This window comes from Ahaetulla prasina, chromosome 4 (genome assembly GCF_028640845.1).
Source record: "Ahaetulla prasina isolate Xishuangbanna chromosome 4, ASM2864084v1, whole genome shotgun sequence".
NCBI lineage: Eukaryota > Metazoa > Chordata > Lepidosauria > Squamata > Colubridae > Ahaetulla > Ahaetulla prasina.
Window position 1 is genome coordinate 122,832,715 of NC_080542.1, and position 13,352 is coordinate 122,846,066.

At 35.6% G+C, this 13,352-nt stretch overlaps 1 protein-coding gene across 2 annotated transcripts in view; it reads left to right on the forward strand.

The window, feature by feature from the left end:
- Window positions 1–13,352, forward strand: part of ADAM22 (ADAM metallopeptidase domain 22) — a 171,256-nt gene that overhangs the window by 88,188 nt on the left and 69,716 nt on the right. For both annotated transcript variants that reach the window (XM_058182816.1, XM_058182817.1), the window contains exon 5: window positions 10,988–11,070. In XM_058182816.1, the coding sequence (XP_058038799.1) occupies window positions 10,988–11,070 (83 nt within the window). The remainder of the gene's footprint in view (window positions 1–10,987; window positions 11,071–13,352) is intronic.

The window sequence follows — 13,352 nt, forward strand, 5'->3', positions numbered from 1 at the left end:
TTTGATAATAGTTGTAATATAACCTAGCTCATGTTAAGGCTGTCAGTACATGCTTACTTCATAGCATTGGCATGGAGAAATCTGAACGGAAGGGGGAATTCTGAATGCAGCTGGCTCTACATAATTATTTATATTAAGAACATAAATAGGGTATAGAATCTTGCTGTAATTTATCACACTGAGAAATAAATATTTTAAACTTATTTATTTAGTATTTTTTTTTACAGAATTGTATTTGTATAGACAGAGTAATCTCTTTGGAAAGTATATTGAAAAAATGTAGGATTTTCAAAGTTCTAGGTTTTGTTAATTTTTATGCAAAACAATTTTCCACACCTTTAAACCCAACTGATTCAATAAAAAGGTACATTAACATTTTCTAGTGTTTTGTAGTTACAGACTTGGCAATTAAAATTCAGGAAAGGAATTCATTTCTGATGTCACTCTACAGTTTTATTTGCCTTAATGTATAGTAAACAAACAGTACAATTAGTTGTAAAATATTATTAGGTGACTTTTCCAGTTATTTAAAACAACAGAAGGATTAAATGCTATCAAAGAGAATGAGATATATTTCCTTTCCTGCCAACATAATTTAGACAAGTTATAATAGATATACATGAATTATCTTCATGGTCATTTTTAAAAATTACTATGATAAATTTAAAATGTCTACAATATGCTACAAGAAAAACCACTATGTTCAAATCCAAAATCTTTTTCATATATAAGAATTGTAATAGTACTCATTAAAGTAAATATGGGTTAAAAGAAGCTGTTCATTCCAAAGTGTAAACACTAAAGATGTTGGTATTAAAGAGATTGGGGATTAAATTTCTATCTATTGGATATCTAGAAAGTGCTTTTAAAATCCAGTTAGATTCTCACATTATGCTAATAAGAATAAGAGTTTTTCTATAAAGTAAAGCCACCGAGACTATTTTTGGCAAGCTAAAAGATAGATATGGAATTGAATACTTAAGTCAAAATTTTTCTTCCTGGGACCTGGGAAACACTAAAGCATTTTCTTATTATTTCAGCAAATCTTGAGAGACTTCAAAATAATTGGCCTTTTAAATTTAAATGTCAAAAAATTACAATTTTAATGTTTGGGCAGGGAAAACATGAATGTTACTGGCACAGCATATATGCCTTGGTGTCTATAGACCCGAGATGGCGAACCTATGGCACACATGCTGGAAGTGGCATGCAGAGCCATTTTTCCGGGCATGTGAGCTGTCGCCCAACTCACCCGCAGCTGCGCATGCACGCATGCCTCAGCTGATGTTCGGGCCTCTGGTGCGCATGCGTGAATTCAGGGACCCCAGCTGGTTTTCGGAGCTCTCCTGCACGCATGCAAGAGTACTGATGTGCAGCATGTGTGAAAACCATGCACATGCTCAGATTGTGCAATTGTGTGTGCAGCCCATGGTGGGATGCATACACAAAAGCTGTGCACATGTGCAGCACATGGTGGGGATGCGAGTAAAAGCTGTGCGCATGCGCAATGGTGTGGTTGCATGCGCAGCGCACGGTGGGGGCGTATGTGAAAGCTGTGCACATGCGTAGATGGTACGGTTGTGCATGCAGCACATAGGGAAGAGCTGTGCGTTAGTTCGTATGGCATGAAGCACATACCTGTTCAACACTCACTCAAGTGAGTAAAAGGTTTGCTACTACTGCTAAAGACTGTACATTGCAATTACAATTCCTTAATTATGTGGCCTTCTCCAAAAACTTTTGCTAGAATGTAGCACTCTTTAAAATCTATTGTTTAAATTTTGATTTGTGGCTTAAACTGGCAAGATAATGATTTAAATGTGAAGAGTACCTCGTTAAATGTTAAAGTGTTTAAGTGAAACTGGACACTCTTTCAGTACTGACACTTGGGTATTCTTTTTTTACTGATAATAATAATGGGGTCTATTTCATTTCTTGGTTGTTCCTCATATGATAAAATTTGGATCATGAGATCTACTTTTTTAAAAAATGATTCTTGAGATCTGTTATCCATTATAATCCATTCACTAACAGCCATGATTGGTCTTGTGGTTAAGGCACCAGGCTAGGAACTGGGACATGGCATGTTTTAGTGGCAACTTAGCCATGAAAGCCAGCTGAGTGACCTTGGGCCAATCTCTCTCACTTTACCTCACCTCACCTCACCTCACCGGGTTGTTGTGGGAAAAACTGGAAAAGGAAGCAGCATTAGATATGTTTGCCACCTTGAGTTTCATTAAAGGAGAAGTGAGTTTCATTAAAGGAGATGAGAGAGAGAGAGACAGATAGACAGACAGACAGATGTTAAATATTTGGTTTAATGAGTGGATTTCCCCCCCCCACTTGTACTTTAACGCATAATGCCTAAATTTCTGTAGTATGTTGTAGCTTTTCTATATGTGAAAACTCCCAAGTTATACACTCTGGGATGTGTTTCTATGTCTTGGCTTTGATTTATTTAATAACCTACTCTATGTGCATTTTGACATATACCTTAGCCAAAGCCAAAACTGCTTTATTTAATGATCATTACCACCAGACTACCTCTATTTTTCCAATCTGGTTTTAAATATTCCTAAAAATTCGTTTATTTTTCATCTGATATTTGATCACAGAAAGGGTAAATGCATGTAAAATGCCTCCTAAGGAGGAATACATGCTAAAATCATTTTTTTACTTTTAATAAGCATATTATCAGTTCAACAGATACAATTGGATTTGTTCTAAATCCTCCACTGATAGTCGTTTAGTTTCTAGTGAACTCTTATATTGCAAACAATCACTGGTTTCTTCCTAAAAAATCCCAGCAGGATGAACTTTAAGAAAGAAAATTTAAATCTATTTACAGTTTAGGCAATTTCTTAAAACACAAAGAATAGCAGAACAAGTATCTTGAGTCTACTATCCCCGTCTATAAAATAAATAGTTTCTATATGCTTAATTCCAAGACCAGATCATCAGCTTGCATATTTTTTTTATTATTTCTCTCAAGGCTTGATATTCATGGAAGGAAGGAAGGAAGGAAGGAAGGAAGGAAGGAAGGAAGGAAGGAAGGAAGGAAGGAAGGAAGGAAGGAAGGAAGATACTTTCAAATCTCATAAAAACAAATAAAAATCATGTTTAAACTAGCTCACTGGATGCATAGTTGAAGAAAAAGAACTTGATTACCTTTTGAAAGTACAGAGGGCAGATCCTGAGGGAATTCATTCCATAGCTTGGAATCAGCATATTTTTATTTCTGATTTTCCAAATATGCCACAATTTTACTCTGTGTATTATCTGCAGTAAACCATGGCTGGTATTGTTACTGGAAACAGCATGACAGCTCTTCTTTATTGAGGAGAAATCTTATTCTATGGCTTTCACCCCAAGTTTTGGCTGATGCGCCATGACTTTTTTCCCCATCAAGAACTGACAATGCCAATTTTAGGGACAAGTGGTAGTGACCCGAAGACAAGCTTTGCATGTGTATATGATGCATAGTATTCGTAACTTAAAGTAGAGTGGTCATGTCTGTGCAATCACTAGAAGAGAATATAAGACAAAACAAATATTAAATCCACATTGCAGAGATAGAAACAATGCTATTATTATTGTTATTTGTGTAAGTTATCTAAGTTATCTACTGTAAGTAACTTAGATAGGAAAGCACTTAATATGAAATATTTCTTAGAATAAAAGGAATATTGATCTCTGTTCCAAGCAAATGCGCCAGGATATATCTATTATGTAAAGCATTAGTGATACTATTTATTTGTTCTCAAACACATGCATCCTAAGTAGCTTCTGAAGAAAAAGTGGGAGAAATTATGTTCTCTAATTTTTGGTCAGGTCCAACATATTTGTTGTTTATTCTTTTTATAGATTTCCATTCCTGTCTATTTCTGTCCTTGTTGGTTACACATTTGAGAAGATATCTTTGTCCTTCTTTATTTTTTGAATAATCTAAAACAAGATATTATTATTATGGAAATTTTGTTACCTTATTGTGTTTTACTATGTTCTCAAATGTTAGTTTTTCTTACAAAATGTTCCCATATATTTGTGATATTTGCCTATTTTGTGGCGTAGTATCCCTCCCAAGAAGATTATGATCTAAACCACCTTAATTTCTCAATAATTTTCCTTCCTTGTCTAGCAGCTGGTTCAGAAATCAGGTCTTGCCTTAATAAGCTAAGGCAACTCCCGACCATACATTTCTCACTCTCCTGTTTCTTGCCCATCATCATTGACTTTGCATGCTTCTAGCCTTTCGCCAAACAATTCTTGGCTTGCTTCATCCCATGGCAAAACTTTCTCAATTTTCCATTCACATGCTAAAATGGCAACTCATTACTCAGTTATATTGCCACTATATATGCAAAAATTAAGCTGATTTTCACATATTGGACAGTGGTAACCAATTTTCAAAATCTCTGCATGCTATTTAGGTATTTATACTAGCTTTGTTCGAATATTTTTGCAGCATTTTTGTGAGAATATGCATGTGCTATGTGCCTTTAAAAGGTTCACTGTATGGGTAATTGCATTATCAAAATGAGCTAATAAAGAAGTTGAAATGTAACCCCCTTTTCTCTCCATCTGACAGAGAAGTTGGAACTATTTCTCATTCAAGTTAGTACTGAGCAAATTCAATAGATTTCTATAAGCTTTCTTTTTTATTTTGCAAGTTGCTAAGTTAAGCCAAGTTGACAATTGAAACGTGAATATTGTTGTCCTTCCTCAGAAACAGAAAAGAAATTGATTCAGGAAATCAGTTTCTCCCCCTCTCTCTCCTACCCATTTCCTCCTCCCAGGAGGTAAACTATTCAGGTTTTTGACTTGCATAATTCACTTTCTCCTAGGGTAGCCCAATTAGAATTTTAAAGTTAAAGTACAGTGCACAATGTGTTTCTGTTCCATGGAGATGTATTCTGTTGCCAGTTGTGCTTTGTTTGGTGAACTCCATTTTTTTCCTCCTTCCTTCAGTGCAAAGCTCCCTGCCCACTCCAGGGAATTTTCTAATACTGAAGAAATTTGGGGCTAATGTTAAATGCTCATGCGGTGTAATGAGTACTGTGCATAATTCTGTGCATAAAAGGCATTCCATTCGATAGTCAAATATATACCTCTTTTGTTTTTGTTCATTTATTAGTTCTACATGGCAACTTCACAACACTTTGTATTTGAAATTGGCTTTAGTCAGAACCACTTGAAAGTAAATCTTATACGAAGGAATTATGAAGACCTAGCAAGAACAAACTATTATATGACAATAATGTACTTGTTAAGAATCTTTTAATTATCAGATCACAATGAACTGATGGGATGAATATTAAAACATCACATGCATTCAGCTCTGCTGGGTTTTGCCCTCCTTGAGAAGATGTATTTATAAGATGAATGTCAAAGCAAAACATGCATTCAACTCTGTGTTGGATTTCTGACACTCTTGAGGAGAGATCTTAATTCTTGGTAGAGAATATGTCTGGCATATTAATTAAAAATACTGTAGAAGAATGGAAAATAAATGACATCGCAATCACAATGGACTGAACTTTCTGATTTTATATCTTCTAAATGGCTCTCAAATCCAATGCTTCTGAAGAGTAACCAGGACAAAGAAAGTTGCAGTTGGTTTAGAGTGGAGTAATGCAGCACTTTAGTTCCCTGAACTTCTAATGTATATATTAACTAGGCTGCACAAAGAATTAGGTTTTGTTCTATGTAAATTTGGATCCATACAAAATATTAAAGGATTTTTTGTAAAGAAGAGTGTGTGAAAAAAAGATTTCAGAACAAACAAAAATTGTTTTTATTTTTGTGTTTTGTTTTTTTGAAGTGTCTGGATTTTGTTCTTAAATGGGTCCAGACTTCCTGTATCACAGTAGTGTTCCAATTCAAGCGTGATTATTCTCTTGCCATTTTATTTTGTTTTGAAAGATCCTTTTCCAAAAATAAGTCAACCACACAATTTAGATAGTATTACAGAACAAAAAATATATATACTGAGTATTTCACTACTTTTTATTTTCAAAAAATGGACTGGGGGAGCAATAAAATATATTATGTAATAAACTATATTGTTTTTCAACATTTTTAAATTATTCAGGAACTGTAGACAGTGCCTATTTAATTTTTCCACAGCAAAGAGCTGCTTGTTCTAACCATTGATTTTTTTTTTCTGCTTTAGGGAAAGTTCTGAAATGGAAATTGGGAAAAATTGATTTGGGAAGTAATTATGTAGGGGACTTAGCAGTAGCATGGATTTTTTCCCCCTCTCTGTAACTGAATTACTCTAGCAAAAATGCTTTTGGAAAACTCCTTTTGCTTATCTTTACCTTCATCATAATCTGTAGTTCCACTTTGTGTAATATTTCCATTTTGGTTTAAGTGACATAAGTGGATGCAAATGACATTCTATGTGTCATTTGAATTATAATGATATTGTGGAAATGACACAGGATAACCTACTGTTTGGTGCCTGGTTTTATAATATAGTTATAAAATTTGGATAAGGTAATGGAAATTTTCATCATTGTATCGGAAGTTCTCCAAATGTGATTGCTTAGAATGTATAACAAATGACCTAAGGAAAAAGACAATATTGGAATAATTTACATCATGGTGAATTAAGATGAATGTGTTTAATTGGCCTTTCCTCTCCTATAATTCTTCCCTTTATTTTTTTCTTTCAATTTTGTTCTAAACCAAAAGGTGAAGATTAATTTCTGAATTTACAAGAGTTGGAGAATTGAAGTGGCTTAAAAAAAAGATAAAGCAACTGCCAATTCTTTTGTTTTCAACTAAGCCAGACCCAGGACTGTTTTTTGAAAAAGGATATTAGATTAGAAGGCTTTCCAACCTGGCATTTCTTAAGAGTTGTAACATATTCAGAGAATACCATATTGGTTTGTACATGTTTGCATATAACACGTTTTGATCTACATTGACTCACATCTGTGTGTGTGACTTATGTCAGAGAGTTGAGAGAGTAAATTAAGTCAAGAATTGCAACTGGCTCAGAATTTGAGTTTCCTGCTAGTAATTATTATGATTTGTTTAGAATGAAGAAGGCAAGAAGAAAACAGTCCCTAATTTTCTTCCCTTTTTGTAGGTGTGATTTAAAGCCAGTTCCTTTGCTCTTAAGCAAAGCAATCAAGGAACAGCTTTCTGAGCAGATGCTGTCATATCTTCTTGCCAGATGTCAGAAAGCCATCTTTCCATGCCTTGCAGCTGACCGCATAAAACATTGTATCAATAGCATAGGACTCCCTTGTCATTAAGGACAATTTACTAGAGTTGATACAGTATTTGTATTGTTTCTGTGATTTCAGTTGACTATGCCTTTCAAATCTGATATTTAAAATAATGATTTATATATTATGCTTTTGTTAAAAACTAGGTGACTTTCCAAATAAAAACCAATGCAAACATCTCATTTAATCATTGCAGTTCCCTACATACCTTCTTCTCATTCAAAGTATTTATTGGCACCTAAAAGGGCTGGAGTAGATATCTGTGATTATATATTTATGTCTCAGAGGTCTACTTGTCACATTTATTGTTACTTAGAAATTTATTCAATTATTATACAATTTTGTAATTACGTAATTACAAAGTTAGAACCACAGAACTGTATTATAAAACAAGGCACCAAACAGTAGCATACATTCAATCAAAAGACCAGGTAAGTTAGTAGGCTGTCATCTAGCATAAACAATTAATAAATTCTTGCACCAACTATAATTGGAAGGGAATAGAATTCTGCAATGAGGCACAAACATTTTGAACATTCCTGTTTTGATTGCCATAAAATAACAAGTGCGGCATCCCTCTTTCATCTTCTTTATTGGACAAGTACATAACTTCCCATTCATCAGTCTCTGTCTTAAATATGTCCCAAATTATACCCAATGAAAAAAATCAATAGAAAAAGAGAGTGAAAGAGAGAAATAGAAAAAAAAAAGGGCTAGTTGATAAACGTGGCTAATTGGCTTTTCAGCAGAATACAGCTCTATTCACTTTCTTTCTTGATGCCATCCAACAATTCTGCCACATCATTCTAATTTCTTTTAAGGTTGTTTCTATAAGCTATCTCTTTCTCATGTCTGCATTCCTTCAAGATGAGTCTTGAAATCTGATTGCACCAGAATGATGTTTCCCTAATGTGTTGAGTTTCTAGGCCATACAGAATGAAGTTCATTTCATAAATGCCACAATATTATTTGTGGCAGTGGTGAAATCCAATTTTTTTTTACTACTGGTTCTGTGGGCATGGCTTGGTGGGTGTGGCTTGGTGGGTGTGGTGTGGCTTGGTAGGCGGGGCAGGGGGAGGTTACTGCAAAATATCCATTCCCACTCCACTCTGGAGCCAGCCAGAGGTGGTATTTGCCAGTTCTCCGAACTACTCAAAATTTCCGCTACCGGTTCTCCAAACTGCTCAAAATTTCCACTACCAGTTCTCCAGAACCTGTCAGAACCTGCTGGATTTCACCCCTGATTTGTGGGCACACACAATGACTCCCCCGCAGTTTTATCAATGTACTAGTAACCTTTGTCTCAGTGCAACTTGAAAAAGTTGCATGATCTTTCTACCAATGGATATTTGTGATGTTTTAATAATTGGTAATAAAATATACCTCCATGCTGAGAACAATGATTTCTCAACCCAGCTCCCTTGCATTGGCTGCCTGCTAGGAAACAAAAAGGTTAATCATCTATTGGTATTTCAGAAATATCAGACAACTCATTAGCTTGGCTAGGTCAGGGTATCACTGTGACTAACAAATGATGTCACTGATTGCCTCTGCTTTCCTTGGGAAAACAAATTGTTAAAGGACATCTACATAAGAATAATGGAAAATGTCATTTCACTTCCATCTGGAAGTGAGGGACAGGGAAATCCAACTTGGAAAGCAAGCTTTTTATGTCATATTTATTGATCGCAATTTAATGTGTTCTAGGAAAATAAGCTAGTTTTTAATTTTAGTTAATTTAAATGTATTTAGTTAATTTTTATTAATACTTTGGTACCAATATTGATTCATTTAAGGTTTGCTTATATTTCACTGTATTCCCAACCAGTAAAGATTAGTCTATATTAGATGAGTTGAAGCATGGATAAATTACTTAACTAGTGACAAAGTTAACATATTTCAAACCAAAGCTAACATATTTCTATTATAACAATGGGTTATGCAATGGGTAATTTTTGTTATCTGAAAAAAAATTGTTGGAAACTTGCACATGTCTGCAAACCTGATTTGATAAATGACCGTTACAAGGAGAGAAACGAATTTTTGAATTATAAGCAAAGATTATGTTAGAATGTTGCTTTGGAAAGCCATTATTTGCAAGCAAGCAAAAGTATTTAAATCAGTGTTTTTCAAACTTGGCAAATTGAAGATATGTGGACTTTAAGTTTTAGCTTGCTGGGAGGTTGAAGCCTAATGACTCTAAAGTTGCCAAGTTTGAAAAATGCTGGTTTAAGCCATATATGGCATTGGGAACTAAGTAAACGAGCTTTCAAAGTAATTACATATTCAGTGGAGCTAAGTTGTGAAATCCATTGACCATATTCAACCTAGGATCTGTTTGTCTTGAAGATGAGCAGAACTATTTTCTATCTCAATTTAATTGCAATCATTTATTGTGAAGTTTTATAATCTTTTTTTGGGGGGAGGAGGGGAGTACAGACAGTCCTCAACTTACAACAGTTCAGTTAGTGACTGTTCAAAGTTACAATGGCATTGAAAAAAGTGACTTATAACCATTTTTCACACTTACGACCTTTGAAGCATCCCTGTGGCCACATGATCAAAATTAAGATGCTTGGCAAGTGATTCATACTTATGACCATTGCTGTGTCCCAAGGTTATATGGTCACCTTTTGCAATTTTTGCAAGCAAAGTTAATGTGCAAAGTGAAGCGAGATTCACTTAACAACCATATTAATAACTTAACAGCTGCAGTGATTCACTTAACAACTGTGGCAAGAAAGGTCATAAGATGGGGCAAAACTAAGTTTAAAAATGTCTCACTTAACAACATACGTTTTGGGCTCAATTGTGGTCATAAGTCAAGGACTACCTATACGTGGAAATAAAACCTACTTGGAAGAATTCTTTAATTCTTTCATTAGATCCATTGACAATATTCTATTAAAAATTGTGTACATTTAAAAGTGTTTACTGTCTGATATAAAACTATATATTGGTACATTTATTACTTGTAAACCACCCAGAGTTAGGGAGATGGATGGGGACTAATTTGATTAATAAATAAAAGCAAAAAAGGAAAAAAAAAGAGCAGAGCAGAGCAGAACTAATGCCAGTATTTTCTGTCCTTCCAGTCTTCTTCAAGTAGAAGTCAGCATTCTAAGCAAGAGTAAGCCAAAAAAAACGCAAACCAAAATAAAGCAATTACCGTATATACTCGAATATAAGCCGATCCGAGTATAAGCCGAGGTCCCCAATTTTACCCCAAAAACTGGGGTAAACTGGGGACTCGAGTATAAGCCGAGGGTGGGAAATGAGGCCCCTACCGGTTGGGGAAACCCTCCCTCCCTCAGCTGAGAAGGCTGGCGGCTCCCCCGCCCCGCCCTCTCACTGCACCGGCAGGGCTTCCCCGCGCCGTCCGGTAAAATGTGAAAAAAAGAAAAAAAAAACTCGAGTATAAGCCGTATATACTCGAGTATAAGCCGAGGGGCTTAAAAAAAAAAAAAAACTCGAGTATAAGCCGTATAGACCCGAGTATAAGCCGAGGGGACGTTTTTCAGCACAAAAAACGTGCTGAAAAACTCGGCTTATACTCGAGTATATACGGTACTTAGTTTGGGCCAATCCTATGATCAAGTATATAGGAAGGCCCATCTAGCTATTGGTGTATTGTTCAGCCATTTGTTTCAGCTTATCTGACTTTAAAACTTATTTTGGGGTTGGACTGAGAACCATCTTTGGGACATGTTGGAAATAAAATGAATTCATCATCTTTGTTCTAATTGCAGGGAGGAGAACACTGTTATTATCAAGGTCACATCAGAGGGAATCCAGATTCATTTGTTGCTCTGTCCACCTGCCACGGACTTCAGTAAGTTTCTGTTGAGATAAAATGAAATGATTAAAATGGAACAAGATGGTTTCTGAAATTTCATTTTCTGCTAAAAAGTAAGTCTACTCTATTTCTTTGGAATAGAGATTGGACAGTGTTATGAAAATTGATTGATCAGAATCAATTCCTAGTTGGGTTTGATTACAAATGTTGTTATACAGTATTAAATAGATTAGCTCCAAAGTCAAGAGGCTTTGCTTGGGACTGAAAAAATCACTTGGGCTCTCCACTCTGGGACTGAAAATCCTCCCTGGCTGAAAATCCTGCTTGGATTTCAGCCACAGAGGATTTTCAGCTAAGAAATGAAAGATTTCAGAATTCTTTACATTCTGATTTAAAAATGCTTTGGGCTGAAAATCCTGCTTGGATTTAGGCATGGATCTTTTTCAGCCAGAGACTAAAGAGAATTTTCTGGCTAAGCAGCAGTTACTTTTTAGCCTTCCCTGCATTAATTTTCTGGAGAACTGGCAAGGAAGATTGTAAGTGACAATCACACTATTTTGCAACACTTGGCAACCAATCGTAAATGTGAATGGGTTTTCAAGCACCTAGATTGCAATCATGACCACAGAGGTGGTTCAGAGTGCAAAATTTCATCCAGGGATTGTAAGTCCCTTCATATAGCATCATAGTAACTTTAAATGGTTGCTGAACAAATGGTCATAAATCAAGGACTACCTGTATGCCATTGTGTGAAATCTGTGCTTCAGACCTTCAGGCTTATGCAAATTAATAAAGGGAATTTAGGAAAACTCTTATCTCATAGCCTTTTTCTACTACTATCTAATCTGTAACACTGGGAACACTACTTTATTTTGCAATACCATAATTTCTGAATTAATGTATATAAAATATTTAATACATTCTAAATGCTAAGGATTATTTACTTGTTTGTTTATATTTCATACAATATGCATTCATATGCTTATATTTCATATGCATATTTCATACTTAATGCTTCAAACCAGAATGCTCATCCTGGTAAGATATTACTTCTAAGATCAAGTGAGGGATGCTGCTGTTATAAATAGAAGCACTTATCTCAGGATTCTCTGCCATCTTCCAATTTCCCTGAAAGGCTGGCACTTATCTTAGGGGAACTTCATTGATTGATGGCTTAATTCTTTCAGTATCACTTTTCAAAATACATTTAAACATTATTATGTACATATTTTTCAGAATTGAGGATTGTATTTAGTTGCATGTAGGAGTATATGTGTGTGGGTGTTAAACTGTCCATTTTACCTCTTCTTAGCTTGATGTGTGTGTGTGTGTGTGTGTGTGTGTGCGTGCGTGTGCGCACGCGCGCGCACACAAGTGTTTGTGTGTAAAACAAAGGAATTCATATATAAGCATATTCTTTCAGTCATTCTTGGAGATTGCCTGGACATACCCTTGTAGTTTTCCTGCCAAGGTTTTTCAGAAATGATTTGCCATTCCCTCCTTCCTGGGGCTGAGAGAAAGTAACTGGCCTAAAGTTGCTAGCCTGATACCTTAATCATATACGAAGCTGGAATGCATGATTTCTGTCTGTCTGTATCTCTCTCTCTCTCCGTGCTTGTGCATGCATGCACACAGGCGCACACACACGCACACAAATTCTTTTGCAAATTTTTGGTAGGTTAACAGAATAACAAAATTGGAAGGGACCCTGGAGTTAGATGCAATCCCCTGCTCAAGCAGGAAACCATATACCATTTCAGACAAATGATTGTCCAATCTCTTCTTAAAAACTTCCAGTGTTGGAACACCCACAACTTCTGGAAGCAAGTCATTCCACTGATTAATTGTTCCAACTGTCAGGAAATTTTTCCTTAGTTCTAAATTGGTTTCTTCTTGATTAGTTTCCATCCATTGCTTTTTGTCCTGCCTTTGGGTGATTTAAAGAATAAGATGACCCCTTCTTCTTTGTGGCAGCTCCTTAGATATTGGAACACTGCTATCATGTCACCCTTTTCATTAAACCAGAACAAACCCAATTCCTGAAACTTTTCTTCTAGTCTCCAGTCCCCTAATCATCTTTGTTGTTTTTCTCTGCACTCTTTCTAAAGTCTCAATATCTTTTTTATATGGTGGCAGCCAAAACTGGATGCCGTATTCCAAGTGTGGTCTTACCAAGGCATTATAAAGTGGTATTAACACTTCATGTGATCTTGATTCTATCTTGTTAATGCCTAGGATTGCATTGGCTTTTTTTGACAGCTGTAGCATGCTGCTGGTTCATATTTAAGTGAATGTCCACTAGGACTCCAAGATCCCTC